Raw genomic sequence first — 22,642 nt, 5'->3', positions numbered from 1 at the left:
ATTCTGGTCCTCTTGATTCTAAATGTAAACGTTTAAATAAGGTTTTTAAATCTCCTGTAGTTATTCCAGAAGTGTTTTATCTCCCTGATGCTATTTCTGAAGTAATTTCCAGGGAATGGAATAATTTGGGTAATTTATTTACTCCTTCTAGACGTTTAAGCAAATTATATCCTGTGCCATCTGACAGATTAGAGTTTTTTGAGACAAAAATCCCTAAGGTTATGGGGCTGTCTCTACTCCTGCTAATGTACTACTATTCCTACGGCAGATAGTACTTCATTTAAGGATCCTTTAGATAGGAAAATTGAATCCTTTCTAAGAAAAGCTTACTTATGTTCAGGTAATCTTCTTAGACCTGCTATATTTTTAGCGGATGTTGCTGCAGCTTCAACTTTTTTATTAGAAGCTTTAGCGCAACAAGTAACAGATCATAATTTTATAGCATTATTATTATTCTATAACATGCTAATAATTTTATTGGTGATACCATCTTTTGATATCATTAGAGTTGATGTCAGGTATATGTTTCTAGCTATTTTAGCTAGAAAAGCTTTATGGATTAAACTTGGAATGCTGACATGTCTTCTAAGTCATCTTTGCTTTCCCTTTCTTTCCAGGGTAAATAATCATTTTAGTTCCTTTCCTCACAAGGAACAAAAGCCTGATCCTTCATCCTCAGGAGCGGTATCAGTTTGGAAACTATTTCCAGTTTGGAATATATCCAAGCCTTATAGAAACCTATAGCCAGCTCCTAAGTACCTATGAAGGTGCGGCCCTTATTCCAGCTCAGCTGGTATGGGGCAGATTACGTTTTCTTCAAAGAAATTTGGAACAATTCCGTTCTTAATCTCTGGTTTCAGAAACATTGTTTCAGAAAGGTACAGAATTGGCTTCAAGTTAAGGCCTCCTGCTAAGAGATTCTTTTCTTTTCCGTGTCCCAGTTAACACAGCAAAGGCTCAGCATTTCTGTAATGTGTTTCAGATCTAGAGTTGGCTGGAGTATTTATGCCAGTTCCAGTTCTGGAACAGGGGCTGGGGTTTTATTTTATCTCTTCATTTGTACCAAAGAAGGTCAATTCTTTCAGACCAGTTCCGGATCTGTCATTATTGAATCGTTATGTTAGGATACCAACATTCAAGATGGTTATTGTAGGACTATCCTGCCTTTTGTTTAGCAAGGGCATTATATGTCTACAATAGATTTACAGGATGTGTATCTGCATATTCCGATTCATCCAGATCACTTTTAGTGTCTGAGATTCTTTTTAGACAAGCATTACCAGTTTTGTGGCTCTACCGTTTGGCCTAGCCTCAGTTCCAAGAATTTTTTTCAAAGGTTCTCGGTGCCCCTTTTTTCTGTAATCAGAGAATAGGGTTTTGATATTTTGGTACTTGCTCAGTCTTCTCATTTTCGAAGAATCTCATACGAATCGACTTGTGTTGTTTCTTCAAATTCATGGTTGGAGGATCAATTTACCATTCAGTTCATTGATTCCTCAGACAAGGGTAACCTTTTTCGGTTTCTAGATAAATTCAGTGTCTATGACTCTGTCCTTGTCAGACAAGAGAAGTTTAACATTGATATCAGCTTGTCAAAACCTTCAGTCACAATCATTCCCTTTGGTAGCCTTATGCATGGAAATGTTGGGTCTTAGGACTGCCGCATCAGATGCGATCTCCTTTGCTCGTTTTCACATGCGACCTCTTCAGCTCTGTATGCTGAACCAATGGTGCAGGGATTACTCAAAGATATCTCAATTAATATCTTTAAACCGATTTTACAACACACTCTGACATGGTGGACAGATCACCATCGTTTAGTTCAGGGGGCTTCTTTGTTCTTCCGACCTGGACTATAATCTCAACAGATGCAAGTCTTACAGGTTGGGGAGCTGTGTGGGGGTATCTGACGGCACAAGGGGTTTGGGAATCTCAGGAGGTGAGATTTCCGATCAATATTTTGGAACTCCGTGCAATTTTCAGAGCTCTTCAGTCTTGGCCTCTTCTCAAGAGAGAGTTGTTCATTTGTTTTCAGATAGACAATGTCACAACTGTGGCATACATCAATCATCAAGGAGGGACTCACAGTCCTCTGGCTATGAAAGAAGTATCTCGAATTTTGGTTTGGGCGGAATCCAGCTCCTGTCTTATCTCTGCGGTTCATATCCCAGGTATGGACAATTGGAAAGCGGATTATCTCAGTCGCCGAACGTTGCATCCGGGCGAATGGTCTCTTCACCCAGAGGTATTTCTTCAGATTGTTCAAATGTGGGAACTTCCAGAAATAGATCTGATAGCTTCTCATCTAAACAAGAAACTTCCCAGGTATCTGTCCAGATCCCGGGATCCTCAGGCGGAGGCAGTGGATGCATTATCACTTCCTTAGGAGTATCATCCTGCCTATATCTTTCCGCCTCTAGTTCTTCTTCCAAGAGTAATCTCCAAGATTCTGAAGGAATGCTCGTTTGTTCTGCTGGTAGCTCCGGCATGGCCTCACAGGTTTTGGTATGCGGATCTTGTCCGGATGGCCTCTTGCCAACCGTGGACTCTTCCGTTAAGACCAGACCTTTTGTCTCAAGGTCCTTTATTCCATCAGGATCTCAAATCCTTAAATTTAAAGGTATGGAGATTGAACGCTTGATTCTTGGTCAAAGAGGTTTCTCTGACTCTGTGATTAATACTATGTTACAGGCTCGTAAATCTGTATCCAGAGAGATATATTATAGAGTCTGGAAGACTTATATTTCTTGGTGTCTTTCTCATCATTTTTCTTGGCATTCTTTTAGAATACCGAGAATATTACAGTTTCTTCAGGATGGTTTAGATAAGGGTTTGTCCGCAAGTTCCTTGAAAGGTCAAATCTCTGCTCTTTCTGTTCTTTTTCACAGACAGATTGCTATTCTTCCTGATATTCATTGTTTTGTACAAGCTTTGGTTCGTATAAAGCCTGTCATTAAGTCAATTTCTCCTCCTTGGAGTTTGAATTTGGTTCTGGGGGTTCTTCAAGCTCCTCCTTTTGAACCTATGCATTCATTGGATATTAAATTACTTTCTTGGAAAGTTTTGTTCCTTTTGGCCATCTCTTCTGCCAGAAGAGTTTCTGAATTATCTGCTCTTTCTTGTGAGTCTCCTTTTCTGATTTTTCATCAGGATAAGGCGGTGTTGCGAACTTCTTTTGAATTTTTACCTAAGTTGTGAATTCCAACAACATTAGTAGAGACATTGTGGTTCCTTCATTATGTCTTAATCCTAAGAATTCTAAGGAGAAATCGTTGCATTCTTTGGATGTTATTAGAGCTTTGAAATATTATGTTGAAGCTACTAAGTCTTTCCGAAAGACTTCAAGTTTATTTGTTATCTTTTCCGGTTTTAGAAAGGCCAGAAAACTTCTGCCATTTCTTTGGCATCTTGGTTGAAATCTTTAATTCATCTTGCCTATGTTGAGTCGGGTAAGACTCCGCCTCATAGGATTACAGCTCATTCTACTAGGTCAGTTTCTACTTCCTGGGCGTTTAGGAATGAAGCTTCGGTTGATCAGATTTGCAAAGCGGCAACTTGGTCCTCTTTGCATACTTTTACCAAATTCTACCATTTTGTTGTATTTTCTTCTTCTGAAGCAGTTTTTGGTAGAAAAGTACTTCAGGCAGCATTTTCAGTTTGAATCTTCTGCTTATGTTTTTCATTAAACTTTATTTTGGGTGTGGATTATTTTCAGCAGGAATTGGCTGTCTTTATTTATCCCTCCCTCTCTAGTGACTCTTGTGTGGAAAGATCCACATCTTGGGTAGTCATTATCCCATACGTCACTAGCTCATGGACTCTTGCTAATTACATGAAAGAAAACATAATTTATGTAAGAACTTACCTGATAAATTCATTTCTTTCATATTAGCAAGAGTCCATGAGGCCCGCCCTTTTTTTGTGGTGGTTATGATTTTTTTGTATAAAGCACAATTATTCCAATTCCTTATTTTATATGCTTTCGCACTTTTTTCTTATCACCCCACTTCTTGGCTATTCGTTAAACTGAATTGTGGGTGTGGTGAGGGGTGTATTTATAGGCATTTTAAGGTTTGGGAAACTTTGCCCCTCCTGGTACGAATGTATATCCCATACGTCACTAGCTCATGGACTCTTGCTAATATGAAAGAAATGAATTTATCAGGTAAGTTCTTACATAAATTATGTTATATACACACACAGTTTGCTTCATATATATATATATATACACACACAGTTTGCTTCATATATATATATATATATATATATATATATATATATATATATATACACACACAGTTTGCTTCATATATATATATATATATATATATATATATATATACACACACAGTTTGCTATATATATATATATATATATATATATATATATATATATATATATATATATATATATATATATACACACACACAGTTTGCTTCATATATATATATATATATATATATATATATATATATATATATATATATATATATACACACACACACAGTTTGCTTTATATATATATATATATATATATATATATATATATATATATATATATATATATATATATACACACACAGTTTGCTTCATATATATATATATACACACACACAGTTTGCTTCATATATATATATATATATATATATATATATACACACACAGTTTGCTTCATATATATATATATATATATATATATATACACACACAGTTTGATTCATATATATATATATATATATATATATATATACACACAGTTTGCTTCATATATATATATATATATATATATATATATATATATATATATATATATATATATATATATATACACACACACACAGTTTGCTTCATATATATATATATATATATATATATATATATATATATACACACACACAGTTTGCTTCATATATATATATATATACACACACAGTTTGCTTCATATATATATATATATATATATATATATATATATATATATATATATATATATATATATATACACAGTTTGCTTCAATGTGGATGATTAGTTAAGAACTGCAAAGCAATGTTTTGCTAACATAATGACTGTGGTAACCGGTAACGAGTGGATTGTCCTCTCCTAATAAAGCACATAATGGCTGTAGTCTGTCTGTCTGAAAAACAATTGCAGCAAAGATGTTCATGCATTAAAAAAAAAATCACTGACCTAATGTTAAACGGATATATAACCCAAATCTTTTCAAGATTCAGAGAGCATTAAATTTGAAATAACTTTCTAATTTATTTCTGTAATTTAAAGTATACCTAGGTATACTCAGAAGCTGCTGATTGGTGGCAGCACATATATGCCTCTTGCTATTGGTTTTTAGCTAGCTCCCCGTAGTGCATTGCTGCTCCTTCAACAAAGGAAACAAAGAAAATAAAGCAAATTAGATAATAGAAGTAAATTGGAAAGTTGTTTAAAATTGTTTGCTCTAAATCATGAAAGGAAAAAAAAGTTTTTTTTGTCCCTTTAACCTATTGCAAAAATGTATAATGCACCTGTAATCTAGGGCTACAGACTACATTGGTGTTTGTTGTTTTTAAATCTAGAAATAGATTATATGGGATAATGTTTTGGAACTCTAAATATAAATGATGAAAATAAATTTTTATTTTTCTGTTTTTTTTTTTTAATTTCAGAAATGGCCAAACCCTACAGCTCGCTTCTGTCCTCTCCTGCTCAGGGGCTACGCTGCAGATGCAAAGAAAACATATGTGAGGGACAAACCTCACGTAAACATCGGCACCATTGGTCACGTAGACCACGGCAAGACCACGCTAACAGCTGCCATTACTAAGAGTAAGTGTGCTGATGTGCCTAGCGTGTGAAATCTGCAACAATCCATTGTCTTCACAACATATTTTGTTACGCATGAGCTTGCGTCTAATAGAGCTATCTTTATAAGTAAACTGGACACTGCAGAAGACCTTATTATTGCTCGTCATTCTGAGAATTATTTCCACAAAAAGACTTGCCTTAAAATTACTTTTCTTTATTATGAGTCAATCCGTTTATCGAACTGGACATAAGACACGTGCGATTACATCATTTTGAAATTTCTGATAGTTTGTGGTATGATAGTTATTCCCATGATGCATCTCTTTCTAGTTTGGCTTTGTTTTGACGTTTATATGTCTTGGGTTATTGGACCTGCCTTGAGCCCATTCTAGGCATTTCTAGTTTGTTCAAAATATCCCATAGATTAAAACGACGTTAAAGGGACATGAAACATAGAATTTTTCTTGCAGGTTTCTTATAACTTTATTCCCCAAGACCTAGTGCCATGATCCCTCATACTTTCGCAACACTATTTTTAAAGGGACAGTCAACACCAGAATTTATTTTAAAAGATAGATAATCCGTTAATTACCCATTCCCCAGCTTTGCATAACTAGCACAGTTATATTAATACAATTTTTACCTCTATGATTACCTTGTATCTAAACTTCTGCAGACTGCCCCTTATTTCAGTTCTTTTGACAGACTTGAATTTTAGCCAATCAGTGCTCACGCCTCTGTAAATTCACGTGTATGAGCTCAATGTTATCTATATGAAACACATGAACTAATCCCCTCTAGTGGTGAAAAACTGTCAAAAAGCATTTAGATTAGAGGCAGCCTTCAAGGTCTAAGAAATTAGCCTTTGAACCTCCTAAGTTTTTAGCTTTCAACTAAGAATACCAAGAGAACAAAGCAAAATTGGTGATAAAAGTAAATTGGAAAGTTGTTTAAACTGACATACCCAATCATGAAAGTTTTTTTTTTTGGACTTGATTGTCCCTTTAAGCTTTTTCAGAAAATTTCAGAAGTAATATACCCCAAGGCAGAACATACAGTGATCTGAGATGTCATCGCAGAAAATGCAGCATGTCTGTAGAAAGAACAGGACACATGCAGGCACTGTTAGCGCTTTGACTTTGCAGCTCTACTCTTCAAACAGAGCTGTGTTCTGGTTGCACTGTTTAAATGTTCCAGTGCATCAAGAGAAAAGTACTGTTTGAAGTTAACAGACAAATATGCAGTAGCACTGTAAAGCAGCAGTGCATTGATTATTAACTGGCTTTGTTCAAACACTCCGCTAGCCTTTCCCAGTCTGCAAAGTTGTTTGTTCTGAATGTAAGACGTTCTTTTGAGCATTGCACCTTTTTATTACTACATTTCTATGTTAGACCTAAAGAAAAGGAAACACATTTATTCAAGAGACATTTTATAATTTAGTTTATCTGCAGCTAATTTACAATGCAATTTTCAACTACTGCACTATATTGTCAAACGTTAAAAATGTTTTTATTCTTTAGTTAACCAACATATTGCAATTTAACTGGTGCTTTAGTGTAACTTCCTAATTTAAAATTGAATTGTATTTAAAAATGGTCTGCAGAAAAATTTTCACTGAAAAAAAATCTCATCGCAGAAAGTGGAAAAAAAAAATCTGCCTCTGGGGTAATATACAACAAGATATCTGCAATTTTTAGCAATGTGACTAAAATGTGTGCATACTTTATTCCTGATTGAAGTCAAACTTTTAGAGTGTTGTAAAAGGTAATAAAACACTCACCACACACAGAAGAAAAGGAGAACAGAAGCGCAAGGGACTGATCTCAGTGTAGTATTAAAAACACTTTTTAATTACACACGTTTTTAAAATTTCACACTCTTTAACCTCAATGTTATGAGATATATCAAAAACACATCAAATAGAGGGACGACTGCAGTAAACTGTCTATGTGCAGACACAGTCCAAATCCTTTCTACCACAGATCCTTTCTTTTCGTGAATAAGCAGTAACCGCTGCGCTGAACGCTGCCAAATACCTGTCTCGGTCGGCAATCCTTGGAAAGTCTCTGGCTGCTCCAACTGTCCCTTCTTCCAAGGTCCAATAGATCAGTAAAGTAGTGCAATCCTCAGAAAGCAAGGGCCGCTAACTCACATCAGACCGCAACAGTCTTTTCACAAGCCAGCTAGAAAGCTGTGCGTCTGTGGAATCCCAGCGTCCGTAAAATGTGGGCGTGGCCTTCACCACACACACTCTCGTACAACAAACGCACACCACTCACACCACACAAGTTTGCGACCCAGTAAGTACTGAAAGTCCCCTTTATTTGTTCCATTGGTAAATCCTAACGTTTGATAAACGCTAGGATTTACCATCACTTTAATTGGCCCTTTCAGGATATGCACAGATCTCAACATGTTTTATGGCGCTTTAAGCTAATATTTGCTTTAAATACATCATTCTGTCTTGTATTTATTTAGTGCTTAATGTCCCTTTAAACGTAGGGAAAATAAAAAGCTCTAACAAAAGATTTTTATTTTTACCTTATGTCCCATTTAACTGCTATTCTGATCACATTAAAGGAATGCAACCAGCATCTGAAGATTAATTTGTGCATTGTTTCTTTTCAGTATTAGCAGAAGCTGGTGGAGCAAAGTTTAAGAAGTATGAGGAAATTGACAACGCCCCTGAGGAGAAGGCCAGGGGAATCACCATAAACGCATCACATGTGGAGTATACCACAGCAAACAGGCACTATGCGCACACAGACTGCCCAGGACATGCTGACTATGTGAAGGTGAGTGAGCTCTTACTTTACAGTCCCTCTTTATGGCTGACGGATTAGGATTTTCATTTTAACAGATTTGTGCAATTTAAGTTGCATTTGATGTAATTAATGTGTCTTGCAGAGCTATACCTGTTCTACAACCCCCCCCCCCCCCCCCCCCCAACTGAGCTAAGTGCTTGGAAGATTCCAGGGGTATTGGTACAATATGATTAGTTATTGTGTGTTTACAGAACATGATCACAGGCACATCTCAGATGGACGGCTGTATCCTGGTGGTAGCAGCTACTGATGGACAGATGCCACAGACAAGGGAACACCTTCTGCTTGCCAAACAGGTGAGTGCCCACTGCGCCCGGAAAAAAGTACAGTATTCCTCTGTGCAACAATATTTTTATGAAATATATCAGCAATTATATTTTCTTTTAATGAATCTTAAATGGGCGTGACTTAAATTACAAGACATTTGTGAAGTCTGGTAATAAAATGTAGTGTTCACACTTAGCTGGTATGTTAATTTAACAACTTGTTTGCTGCAATATTAAATTATTAAATTCACTGAGTATACTTCATTAGGATACCTCTTCTCACCCACTTGCTATTACATTGCAAAGACCATTTGCTTTTTGAGATATATATATATATATATATATATATATATATATATATATATATATAATACCAATTTAGTATATCTTCTAGAAAAGTTTGTTTTATGTAAGTGATGATATAACTTTGCATATGAAATAATTACCCTAACTAACTTGGTTTCTCTGATTGAACTAAATATATTCTTCCTTTTTGCTACTTATGGTTATTGACTTGCAACATTTTACACAGTGATTGCTTAGAGGGCAAGCTGATGCACCTGTGCCCATAATTGCCCACAACAATGGAGAACAAGAACATAAATTCCACCAGACGGTTCAAGTGGTGTATCCCTGAACTATTACAGAGAGAGAGTGATGCACTACTGTTATATGGTTATATAGGGGATGGGCCTAGAATTATCTCAAGTTGGCCTTATACATAGGTACGGTAGCCCAAAGGTGCTGTGTATTAACATACAATTTTACACAAGCAACTAAAAGATAGTTGCAAAAAAAGAATACACATGTAGCACTCAAATCCCACTTGAGACGTGTAATTTTATAGGGTGGTATACGTCAACAACAAAATTTGTTAAAAAATTAAACTTTTTTGGTTATAATTAAAAATGGGTACATTAAAAACAACTACAGAAATATGGGCTGTATCATCGAGTTTTAGCCTGGATATAATCACACCAGGGAACAAGGTGCAGTTACTTAGGTCAGTGTAAAAATGGGGTGATCAAAACAATCTAAATATATGTCCCCCACTAGACTAGTGTATTCAGCTAAGAGGAAAAAGATGCCTCACGGTAGAAAATCTCAAGATATGTTAGTGCTTGGTGCAAACAGTAATTATGACGCTGATATTCCGCCTTTCAATATATAGCAAAGATTGCCTAGTCACTTGTGTGATTACAGACGTTTGTAACTCCCAAATATGATTATGCTCCCACAGTGATATAATGGCTTTAGGGGTTGTATCTAGCGGGGAAATATTTATTATACTGAAAATGAGGTGTAAAATCCCTGAACTACTCATAAGCTAAATTGTGCTAACAAACGTTAAATTATTTATTTTGCCTACAATTCTTTTGTAATCCCAATGTGCAATTGTGAATGTTTGCAATCTGTATAAAAAAAATTTTGACTTGTGTTTTTGATCTTCATTTTGTTCCCAAAAGAGTGCAGCAGACACAGCGATTCTGCTGAAGATTGTAATTCTATTAAATGTTATACTTTGTGCCATCTGTATTGTCATTAACTTCATACTATACATCAAGTTCACTGTTCAAAAGTTTATTCAATTCTGTACGGAGCAGTATTAATGAAAACGTTCCCCCCCCCGTTGCCATAGATCGGTGTGAAGCACATTGTTGTGTTCATTAACAAAGCTGACGCTGTGGATGACAAGGAGATGTTGGATTTGGTAGAGCTGGAAGTGCGAGAGCTGCTGACAGAATTTGGATACGACGGGGAGAACACGCCGGTTATCACAGGATCCGCTCTGTGTGCACTCGAGGTATGTTTCAAAATTGCCAGTAGCTTGTCCAACTTTTTTTTTTTTTTTTATTATTTTTTTTTTTAAACAGTTCTTTCTTTAAAAAAAAAACACAAATAAAAAGCAGTAAATATGGTGATACAAGTAAATTTAATTCTCTTTAAGGAATACTAAATTCAAAATTAAACTTTCATGATTCTGATAGAGCACACAATTTTAAATAACTTTCAAATTCACTTCCATTATCAAAATAATATATATATATACACACACACACACACACACACACACACACTCACTCTGAGGCACCAGCTCATACTGAGCATGTGGAAGAATTCACACATGCATTTTGTGATTGGCTGATGGCAGTCACATGATGCAGCGGGAAGGAAAATGGAACTAACTGAAATTTGTCAAGTTAAAAAAAATCTACTACTCGTTTGAAATTCAAACCAAGTGCTTTTTCTCTTATTATTTAGGCATTTGATTGTTCTTCAACTCTGTTTAATGGTCCTTAAAAATTGCATGCTGTATTTCAACCGTGAAAGTCTTTTGATTTTCATGTCCCTTTTAACAGTAGGTTTGGTTATTCCATAATTTAACTTGCTGTAAGTTCAGATACAGGGTCATGTGGAGTTTGTCCTTTTCTTTTGAAAGGGGCAGTTTATAGACAGTATACACTAATTTCCATATAACTGCATGTAATAGACACTTCTATAAAGATGAATATGCACAGATACTGATCTAAAAATACAGTATAAAACCTTTTAAAACTTACTCCCAGTTTAGCACTGTTGATTAGGTTAGGTTGTGATACCCTGTGAAAGTGGTTGTGAAACTGCACGCACACACACACACACATTACGCAAACATGAGCCGCAGGAATCTGTAGACATCAGTATACATCTAAAACATTGGGGCTTGGTTAAGAGTCTGAAAATCAGCACAATGTTATTAAAAAAAAAATATATATATATATACAAAACTATACATTGTTACATAACACTCCCAAATGGGCTATATAAATGGATGATTTACAAAATATTTATGCAATGAAACATCTAGTGTATAATGTCCCTTTCAATGCCTGGCTCGGGACCTTGCTCTTAGCTTAGTGACTTTTTAGTGGTGTGCTTGGAGGTGTCTAGTTTGGAAGGGGGCTTCTGGTTTCACACCTTGGTGAGGCTGGGTTTTTGTCTGACATTTGGGCTGAGCTAGCATTGTGATTAGAGTGCTTGAGATAAGTTGGCCTTGGTGTTCAGAGCTTGAGGACAGATTTTAGCCCATACCTAATTGTTAAATTGGTATTTTGCAGAATAAGAAGCCTGACATTGGGCTGAATTCCATCATGAAGCTTCTAGATGCTGTGGACACTTATATTCCTGTCCCTCCTCGAGAGCTGGAAAAGCCCTTCTTATTGCCCGTTGAGGCCGTCTACTCAATTCCAGGTAAAGCTCCTCTTATATACCTCTTTGGTAAAATTCAGCTTCCTATTTCCCATCCTGATATGGCCTATTTTGTGTTACACAGGCAGGGGGACAGTAGTAACGGGAACCTTGGAGAGAGGGGTGGTTAAGAAAGGTGATGAATGTGAGTTTGTTGGCCGGAACAAATACATCAAATCTGTGGTTACAGGTATGACCTTTTCCTTTCTTGATAAGCAGTTTACTGTTTTTGTCTCACTCTGTCCTCATGAACCACTCTCCAGAACTTCAATATATTTTTAAAAAGGCTTTACACCTTCTCCCAAGGTATTGAGATGTTCCACCAAAACTTGGACCGTGCAGAGGCTGGAGATAACCTGGGTGCGTTGATAAGGGGCTTAAAGAGAGAGGATGTGCGCCGTGGGATGGTTATGTGCAAGACTGGGTCCATCCAACCCCACCAGAAGATCCAAGCTCAGGTATCTGCCAGTGAGATCTACAACTTGTGTAAAAGGGATTTGCAATTTACATGCATTACTTATTTTGCTTCTAAGTAGTTACAATTTAGGAATATACTTGCAGTTCTTTCCCAGCATATAGAGACGATCGTCCTACACACTAAGCTAGAGTTTTGTTCACACTCCCTAACTAGTGTTTACAGACAACCCTCCTGCTGGAGCGATCTGTGTATGTAATGTGCTTTGTGCAAAGTGACAGTGAGAGAGGATGCCGATATACACAGAAGCAGCTAATCTCAGCAGCTTATTTTCACTTCTGTCCGTTCTAACTCTGCAGGAATTCCACTTCCCTTCCCCATCCTGGTTACCAAAGTTCTCCTCTGGTCTCTGCACAACCTAATTAAATGCTGTGGTAACCGGGAGGGGGAAGTGGAATTCCTGCAGAGTTAGAATTGACAGAAGTGAAAATAAGCTGCTGAGATTAGCCGCTTCTGTGTATATCGGCATCCTCTCTCACTGTCACTTTACACAAAGCACATTACATGCACAGATGCTCCAGCAGGAGGGCTGTCTGTAAACACTAGTTAGGGAGTGTAAACTAAACTCTAGCTACTACTTAGGGGTAGATTTATCAAAGCCATTCTCCTTTAATTCCATCCAAAATAGCGCATACGAACCGATAGTCATCAAAGCACTCTGCGCCTATAATTGTGCAAATATGAAAGAAACTTCTTTGCACTCCGCTTGCATTCACCTAGGCACACGGGCGCGCTCCCGAGTACAACAATATGCATTAGTAATAGGCGTAATTTAACAGCCCGACCTACAAATACACCCAGTTTATTTATCATTGCTGTGCACCGATAGGGAACTGAAATTTCGGCTTCAATTGCGAGTTTGTATATTTTGCCATACTGACTGAGGCGATCACTGTTATAATACATGCTTTTACATCTTGTGATGCAGTACTTTCTTCTTTCAACTAATTGTTCAAAGGCTCAGTGCCTAGAAGAGGCTGTTATTGCCAGAAATTTGTGCTTCCACAGGCGCATATGGGTACCAACAGTTTTATATATATCTATAAATAGATATATTTTTCCAATCGTAAATTATCAACATATGGCAAAAACGGCACAGAAACATTATAGAATATAAATATAAGCTAAATAGTTACCTAAAAATGCTTTTTTTAATAATCAAAGCAAGGTGGCGTAAATATTTATAGGGATGTACTTTGATAAATAGGAAGTAAATGCTTTTTCCGACAGGCGAAATTTATCATTATTACGCCCCCAGCTCACCTGTGCAAAGTTACGTCTATTTTTTTTTTATAAATTCAGGCGCACATGTGCGCTTCTCCGGAGGCGAGCTGGGGGCGCAGTTACAGGCGAAGCACATACAGTTTGCCTAGCCTTTGATAAATCTAGCCCTAAGTGTGTAGGACGATCCTCTCTATATGTAGGGAAAGAGCTGCAAGTATATTCCTCCTCTTTAACTACTTGGAAGAAAAATAAGGGTATACTGTCCCTTAAATGTAACAGTCCCTATGATTTTCCAGTTGTGTGTCCTCTAGTAGTGTTCAATGTTGTGACATTTAATTCTCTGCTTTACAGGTGTACATCCTCAGTAAGGAGGAAGGAGGGCGGCATAAGCCGTTTGTTAGTAACTTCCTGCCTGTCATGTTCTCCCTGACATGGGACATGTCCTGTCGGGTCACCCTTCCTGCTAATAAGGTTTGTGTTTTTTTGTTTTGTGTCCCATTCTCTTTTAACTGGGCCCTGATGTCCCATACTTTCCATTGCATTAAAAATGTTTAAGACAATAAATACATTTACATAAAAATATGGGTTATCTGAAGTCCGAAAATCCTTACAATAAAAAATAATTTTAGCAAATGTTGTCAAAAATTCAAATTCACATATTCAGGGTAGTCCTGTTACATGAACTAGAATAGTTTCACTCCCAGCGCTGGTAAAACATTCAGAAACCATTTATAAACCATATATAATATAAATATAATGTGGTTAAAATATAAATCTATAAAGAAACTGCATATGTGCAATTCTTTAGCAAACTATATATTCTTTCATGGACAATGGGGCAGTAGTGAGATGGTTACATAGAAGAGAAGCACAGGGGGTAAAACTACGAGGAGTTGGGGGGGGGGGATAGGATAATGGTATAGAAGCTTTTGGCTGGATTATTAATTTCCAGTGGATATTGAACTATTCCACCTTTTCCACTTAAGACACAACATGTAATTAAATAAAGTAGACTTTAAAGGGAAATCATACTCTATTTTTCTTTGCGTAAATGTTTTGTAGATGATCCATTTATATAGCCCATACAGTTTTTTTTTTTTTTTTTTAATGTATAGTTTTGCTTATTTTTAAATAACATTGCTCTGATTTTCAGACTCCCAACCAAGCCCCCAAATTTTAGAACACAGAGGTATACCTACTCCAGCTTGCTCCTGTTTGTGTAAAGAGTCTTTTCATATGCAAAGGAAGGGGGAGGGTCAGTTATTTTCCACTTAAAGTGGGTGTTCTAGCTTCCTTTTTAACAGAGCTAAACTAAGTAAGTTTTCTATCCTATGGCATGGAGAGTCCACGACATTCCAATTACTAGTAGGATATTCAACTCCTGGCCAGCTGGAAGAGGCAAAGAGCACCCCAGCAAAGCTGTTAAGTGTAAGTTCCCTTACCCATAATCCCCAGTCATTCTCTTTGCCTCTGTCAATGCAGGATGTGTGAAGATGGTGCCTGAAGATATTTAATCCTTTTATGGGTACTTTCTCTGCAAGCAAGGATTGGGGTTATGCTGTGTCCATGTCAATCTCTTTAGTAAGAGTAGTGGTGGCTTTTAGCAGTTAGAAAGCGGCAAGGTAGTCTTTGCTTTGTTTCTAACATTATTGCTACCCCTTGACAGAAAGCCAGGATTGGTTACTCCTTTCTTTCTCTACAGGTCCCTGGCAGAGAACAGCTGATTCTGTCAAACCTAAGAGTCAATGAGAAGAGTGAAGACTTCAAACAGTGAGTGCTGTATCTGTCACCATGGCTAGCGGTCTAGGCATAATAGGGGTGAGGGAATTTTTATTTATATGCTGGGTACCCTCCAGTGAGGGTGGGCAATCAGGGAGGTGGAATTTGGCCTCAGGCTATATAACTTCTAGTGAAGTTTTTTTTTTTTTAATCCATAATTAGATTCACTCTCCTGGGACGGCGGTTTTTATCTCTCCACTTTAAAATATTTAGCGACAACCGCACGTTTTATTTAAGTAGGCTGATCGTTTCTATGTATATCTATATATCACTCTCTTATGCATGTGTGGAGTTATTGCCCTTTTTTGCTCATGTTAGCGCCATATCTGTTTTTTCTGCGTGAGGATCAGAAGTGCTTTCCCAATTTCTTATGCCAGGTCTCTTAGTGTGGAGATTTATAATGCTTTGTTAAATAGGTCGCTTTATCTTAGTGGTCTTTTAAGCTGATTTGTTCGCAGAGACTTAAAGGGACACTAAACCCAAATGTTTTCTTTCGTGATTCAGATAGAGCATGGCATTTTAAGCAACTTTCTAATTTACTCCTATCATCAAATTTTCTTCATTCTCTTGGTATCTTTATTTGAAATGCAAGAATGTAAGTTTAGATGCCGGCCCATTTTTGGTGAACAACCTGGGTTGTTCTTGGTGATTGGTGGATAAATTCATCCACCAATAAAAAGTGCTGTCCAGAGTTCTGAACCAAAAAAAAGAAACTTAGATGCCCTTTTCAAATAAAGATAGCAAGAGAACAAAGAAAATTTGATACCAGGAGTAAATTATAAAGTTGCTTAAAATTGCATGCTCTATCTGAATCACACAAGAAAAAAATTGGGTTCAGTGTCCCTTTTAAGTCTTTTATGTTTATACAAGTTATTGAAGTCTATTAGGAAATGGGACCATTTTGTCAGTATTTATTTTCGCTGCATTTGTATTTTTTTAAAACGAAATGATACAATGCGTTTTTTATCATGACATTTCAAGGCAGTTCCTGCCATCTTGTGGCAGTTTTTATGTATATGATCAGTCTCATTTTAATTTATACTTATTTTATGTGTATTCATATGCATATGAGTCTCTTCATTTTAGACTATCATGCTGTTGGTAGCATGAAAGATTCTGGCTACCCTAGTCCCATAAAATTTTAATTTCTTTTATATTGTTTTCCCTGTCGTCTACAAAGATTCCAGGTATTAATCTCTTTCATATGGAGGTTTTTTTCCCCCATATGTATTATTCCTTTTATGTATGAGGGGGACTTTTACCATATGTTTTTTTTGTTTATTTTTCTATGATTTTTAGTATCTTTCTCAGTTTTTTCTTTGTTTACTTCAATAAAATTCTCTACTCTCAGAGCATCAAGCTGAGATAGGTTCAGCAGCAGAGGTCTCAGGATTGTCCCTAGGCATTGCTGTGTCTGTTTCCAGTCCTCAATGGTGTCCTCTGGGTGGCTTTAGTCTTGACGTACGTTTATTTATCAAGGAGGGAGAGAAGACAGAATCCTTTCTTTTAAATCTGAGCAGGCCTAGTTCTGGTGGAGCCATCCTTGGAACTAGGGCAAGCAATCCAAGAAGCCTTCCGCTGAGTCTAATTCAGTACGAAGAATTCACCCCTGATCCGGTTCGCGAATCGGGTAGGGGGCGGACTTTCCTTTGTTCAACAGGCTTGGATTCGAGTTGTCCAAGACCCATGGGTAGTGGAAGTAGTCTCCCAGGGTTTCAGTATAGGATCCAAATCTTGCCCTTCCAGAGGCAGATTTTTCCTGTCAAAATGATCTCCTATCCAGGTGAAGAGAGGCCTTCTTAAACTTTGTAAAGGTCCTATCTTCTCTAGGGGTGATTGTTCCGATTCCCAAGATGGAACAGAGTCAAGGTTGTTACTCAAACCTTTTTGTGAGCTGTGAACATAGTATCCCAGGGTTACAAAACAGGATTCAAATCTTGCCCTCCAAGGGGCAGATTTCTCCTGTCCACAAACTAGGTAAAGAGGGAGGCCTTCTTAAACTGCGTAAAGGACCTTTCCTCCCTGGTAGTTATTGTTTCAGTTCCTCTAGGGGAACAGGATCAAGGATTCTATTCAAATCTCTTTGTGATTCTCAGAAAGGAGGGAGCTTTCCTTCCCATCCTAGACTTAAAATGCCTAATCAAATTTCTCAGGATTCCGTCCTTCAAGATGGAAACTATATTTGTTCCATTCTTCCATTTGTTCAGGAGGGTTAGTTCATACCGACCATAGACCTAAAGGGCGCTTACCTTCATGTTCCCATTTACAGGGATCATCATCCAGTTTCTGAGATTTGCTTTACTGGACAAGCATTTCCAGTTTGTTGCACTTCTGCTTGGTCCAGCCACGGTTTCCAGAATATTCACAAAGGTTCTGGGTGCTCTATTGGCTGTGGTCAAATTCCAGGAAATTGCAGTGAGCCTTATCTAGATGACATCTTGGTTCAGGCGTCCTCTTTATCTAGCAAAATCTCATACAGAGATGTGTTTTTTTTTGGGTTTTTTTTCCACGGGTGGAAAGTGAATTTGGTAAAGAGTTCTCTAGTTCCAGCCACTAGAGTGCGTTTCCTAGGAACAATCATAGATTCCCTATCCATGAAGATTTTCTTTACAGATGTCGGAAAATCCAAACGTATTGCTTCTTGCCTTTCTCTTCAGTCTATTTGTTCATCAGTGGCTCAATGCATGAAGGTGATTGGTCTGATGGTTGCTTCCATGGACATCATTCCTTTTTGCTCGGTTCCATCTGTGACCTCTGCAACTTTGCATGCTCAGTCTTATCGCAGAGGATAAATCTGGATCCCTTAACAAGAGACTCTCTTGTGGTGGATTTAACCGGAACATCTGTATCGGGACACTTACTTCCTGAGACCTTCCTGGGTGATTGTGACTACGAACGCCAGCCTGTTAGACTGGGGAGCAGTTTGGGGCTCTCTTAAAGCTCAGGGCCTGTGGACTCGGAGGACTCTTCTCTTCCTATAAACATCTTGGCGTTGAGAACAATCTTCAATGCCTTGTCAGCTTGGCCTCAATTGTCTTTAGTCTAGTTTATCAGATTCCAGTCGGACAACATCCCCTCCAGTCGGCTTACTTAAACCACCAGGGAGGAACTCTAAGTTCCTTAGCCATGAAGGAGGTGACTCACATTCTGCAGTGGGTGAAAGCTCACAACTGTCTTATCTGCCATCCACATTCCAGGAGTGGACAACTGGGAGGCGGATTTTTTAAGCAGACAGACTTCATCCTGGGGAGTGGGCTCTCCATCCGGAAGAATTCTCAATGATAACTCAGGTGGTGGTTTCCGGAGTTGGATCTGATCGCATCTCGTCAAAACGCCAAGCTTCCGAGGTACTTTTCCACCTTCTAGAGATCCTCAGGCTGCTTTGATAGACGCTCTTCGGGTTCCTTGGATCTCTCTCTCTCTCTCTCTCTCTCTCTCTCTCTCTTTCTCTCTTTCTCTCCTTCCACAAGTCATTGCACGTATCAAACTATCATCTGTAATTCTAATAGCTTCTGCATGGCCTTGCAGGATCTGGTTTGCGGTTTTGGTACAGATGTCATCTCTTCCACTTTGGAGGTTACCTCTGAGGAAGGACCTTCTAATACAGGGTCCATTCCTTCATCCAAATCTAGATTCTCTGAAGCTGACTGCTTGGAGATTGCTCAGTTTGACCCGATATAAAATTATCTTGAAAGGTTTTGTTTTTCTTCGCTATTTCTTCCGCTCGCAGAGTTTCTGAGCTTTCAGCTCTGCAGTGTGATTCCCCGTATCTTATTTTTCATGCAGATAAGGTGGTCCTTCGTACTAAATTAGGGTTTCTCCCTAAGGTGGTGTTGGGTCGAATTATTAATCAGGAAATTGTTCTTCCTTCTTATAAGGAACGTCTTTTGCATAAATTAGATGTTGTGCATGCTCTTTACCTACAAGCTACTAAAGATTTTCAGCAATCCTCTGCCCTGTTTGTTGTTTTCTCTGGAAAGCATAATGGTCAGAAGGCCACTTCTACTACTCTCTCCCTCCGGTTAAGATGTATGATTCATTTTGCTTATGAGACTGCTGGACAGCAGCCTCCTGAGAGATTTATGGCTCATTCCACTAGGGCTGTCTCCTGATCTTGGGCTTTCAACAATAAAGCTTCTGTGGAACAGATTTGCAAGGCAGGAACATGGTCCTCTTTGCATACTTTTTCCAAATTCTGCAAATTTAATTATTTTGCCTCGGCTGAGGCCTCTTTTGGGAGAAAGGTTCTTCAAGCGGTGGTGCCTTTTTGTTTAGGTCCTCCTGCCTTGTTCTCCCTCCCTGTTCATTCCCTGTCCTCTAGCTTGGGTATTGGTTCCCACTAGTAATTGGAATGACGTTGTAGATTCTCCATGCCATAGGAAAGAAAGCAACATTTATGCTTACCTGATAAATGTCTGTCTTTCCGGGCATGTAGAGTCCACGACCCCGCCCACTTTTAAAATTCTAATTCAGCAGTTTTTTTTTGAGTAAACCTCAGATACCTCTATACTGTATACTGTCCCTTTAAGGTCTGTCAGTCCTAAAGATTTGTTATAATTGTGGGTTGTTAAAGGGACAGTAAACACACTGTAATCACATTTCTGTTCTAAACAAATTAGCAGTTTTTTTATGGTATAATCTTCATCCACCTTATTTGTAGTAAATCCAGGCTTGCTTTTTCAGAACTCAAGGCTAGGCACAGTCGTTATTCTAATATAAAGTAGGTATCTGCAAAATTCATTATTTGGATATTCGTTTTGTTAAACAAATTCCAATTATGGCCGCATTTAGCTATTTTCAGTTTGGGTTTGTAAAGATAGATGTGTGTTGCACTGTAACACTAATATATCCGGCACTGAAAATAACCGAATGCTATATTTTGAATTTTTTTGAATAATGAATATCCGAATGATGAATTTTGCACATACCTAGTATAAAGTAATTTGTTTTGCAGTTATCTGCTAAAGCCAATTAGGGACAGATATGTAGCAGGGTTATCCTTGAGAAGTCTGCAGGACATCAAACACCCATTGCATTTGTGTAAAAGTCATGCGTGTCCCATGTTACCTAGGAGACCAAAAAGAAAATCCAGAAGCCTGCAAATAATGCAAAACTAATAGCTGGTTTAGACAGTTGCTGCATTTTTAAAACTTAGGTTGCAGATTTTGCTTTTTGACCTCCTAGCGAGTTGTAGTAATGTCCCTTTTTGAAGTTCGGAAAATTTGCTTTTGTTAAAAAATTACGTAGGTTTTCCCCCCCCCCCCCTCACTTATTTCTTTAATTTCCATTGGTGTGGTTAGTGAATGCCATTATAAATAAAGCTCCTATTTGTTTTTAGGAAATGGTGATGCCTGGAGAAGACTCCGCCCTCACCCTGACCCTGCGACAGCCTATGGTTTTAGAAATTGGTCAGCGATTCACTTTGCGTGATGGGAACAAGACTATAGGTACAGGTCTGGTCACAGATATTCTGCAGATGAAACCGGAAGATGAGACAAACTGGGGGAGCTGAATCTCACAATACCGAACTTTTGGGGGGTGGTTGGTTCTATTGGACAAAATAACGGAGAAACAGCCAGGAGCAGCACTTATGGCAACCTGCCCCGTCACCCTATCCTCTCCCCCTCTTACCACTGTAAAATATTCCCTTTCCCAAATCCAAGCTCTGGCAATTAGTCTATAATAAATACTGTTTGTAAGAGGAGTGTTCTGAGTGTTTATTTCATTCATTTGCTTTCAGTCTAATTAGAAATTTAAAAAATACAGAAACTTGAGTATTTCTCCCAGGACCTATTTAATGGGCACATCAACCACCTGATTTTAATGACCACCCAGTTAAAATATAATTCAATATTGAGCTAAAATTCATTTGTTTTATTTTTATTTATTTTTATAAAGTTTGTTGCACAAATTATCATTGAATCAAATTGTTAAATTATGCAATTAATGTGTGTTTTGGATAGCTTAAAGGGACATTATGTTTTGTAGATCTATTTATATAGCCTATACAGCTTTCTTTTTTTAAGACACGATGAGTCTATTACTAATGGGATATTCACCTCTTGATCAGCAGGAGGAGGCAAAGAGCACCACAGCAGAGCTGTTAAATAGCTTCTCCCTTCCCTCCCACACCAGTCATTCTCTTTGCCTACGTTAGTGATAGGAAGAGGTAAAGTAAGGTGTTAGTAAAAGATTCTTCAATCAAGAGTTTATTATTTTTAAACCCTTAAAGGGCCACTGTAAGTAAATATTTTCTATGCCTGTTACTAACTAACTACCCCAAATACGCTTTTTATCAATAGCATTTTATTAACATATCTCTACCGTATATCAGAAATCTTGTCTGCAAATTTTATTGTTTTCCAAACCCACTCTGTGGGTATCCTTTGCTCTGTACCAATCCGTTTACAATACCTAGGTTTCAAAATGGCGCTTTAAACACAAAGTTATTGGTTTAAGTATTTTGAACATGCAGTGCTGAAAATAGTGGGCAGGATAATGTGACATCATCGGCGAATAAAATATATAACTTTTAGATTGGTATGAAACTTAGTTTTGGAGAAAATATAGGTCAGTAGGTTTTAATTAATGTTTATTAACTTTAATATGTTAGTTGTTTAGCTTAAAAATTATAGCAGAAAGTAATCCTTTAAGGACAAGGCCATTTTTAAATTTCTTTCCCTTAAAGGGACAGTCTACACCAAAATGTTTCTTATTTAAAAAGATTATCCCTTTATTACCCATTCCCCGTTTTTGCATAACCAACACAGTTATATTAATATACTTTTTACCTCTGTGATTACCTTGTATCTAAGACTTGGAAAGGAAAAAGTAACCAGCGCCCAGGACTGATATCTGCTCACTATAAAGAAGACCCCCTAATAGGTCTAGAAACAGAACAATGGATTAGGATATATAGGAGCGCCAATGGCTTAGATATACCACAGGAAATAAAAATAGAAAGTCAAAATAGTCTCCAATAATTTCTATGTTCCAAAGTCAACCAAATATTTAATATAAAAATCCAATATAATTCTGATCT

General features: G+C 37.5%; 1 protein-coding gene across 1 annotated transcript in view; it reads left to right on the top strand.

The window, feature by feature from the left end:
• TUFM (Tu translation elongation factor, mitochondrial) overlaps positions 1–21,299 on the top strand; it is a 37,936-nt gene extending 16,637 nt beyond the window's left edge. The window contains exons 3-11 of the mRNA XM_053695304.1: positions 5,665–5,824; positions 8,432–8,598; positions 8,820–8,924; positions 10,534–10,698; positions 11,993–12,125; positions 12,208–12,312; positions 12,429–12,580; positions 14,173–14,292; positions 20,939–21,299. Of these exons, the coding sequence (XP_053551279.1) occupies positions 5,665–5,824; positions 8,432–8,598; positions 8,820–8,924; positions 10,534–10,698; positions 11,993–12,125; positions 12,208–12,312; positions 12,429–12,580; positions 14,173–14,292; positions 20,939–21,112 (1,281 nt within the window). The 3' untranslated portion in view covers positions 21,113–21,299. The remainder of the gene's footprint in view (positions 1–5,664; positions 5,825–8,431; positions 8,599–8,819; positions 8,925–10,533; positions 10,699–11,992; positions 12,126–12,207; positions 12,313–12,428; positions 12,581–14,172; positions 14,293–20,938) is intronic.
• The last annotated feature ends 1,343 nt before the right edge of the window (positions 21,300–22,642 follow it).

The sequence above is a fragment of the Bombina bombina genome, chromosome 11 (genome assembly GCF_027579735.1).
Source record: "Bombina bombina isolate aBomBom1 chromosome 11, aBomBom1.pri, whole genome shotgun sequence".
NCBI lineage: Eukaryota > Metazoa > Chordata > Amphibia > Anura > Bombinatoridae > Bombina > Bombina bombina.
Note: the sequence above shows the minus strand (reverse complement) of the source record. Positions and strands in the feature narration are given on the sequence as shown.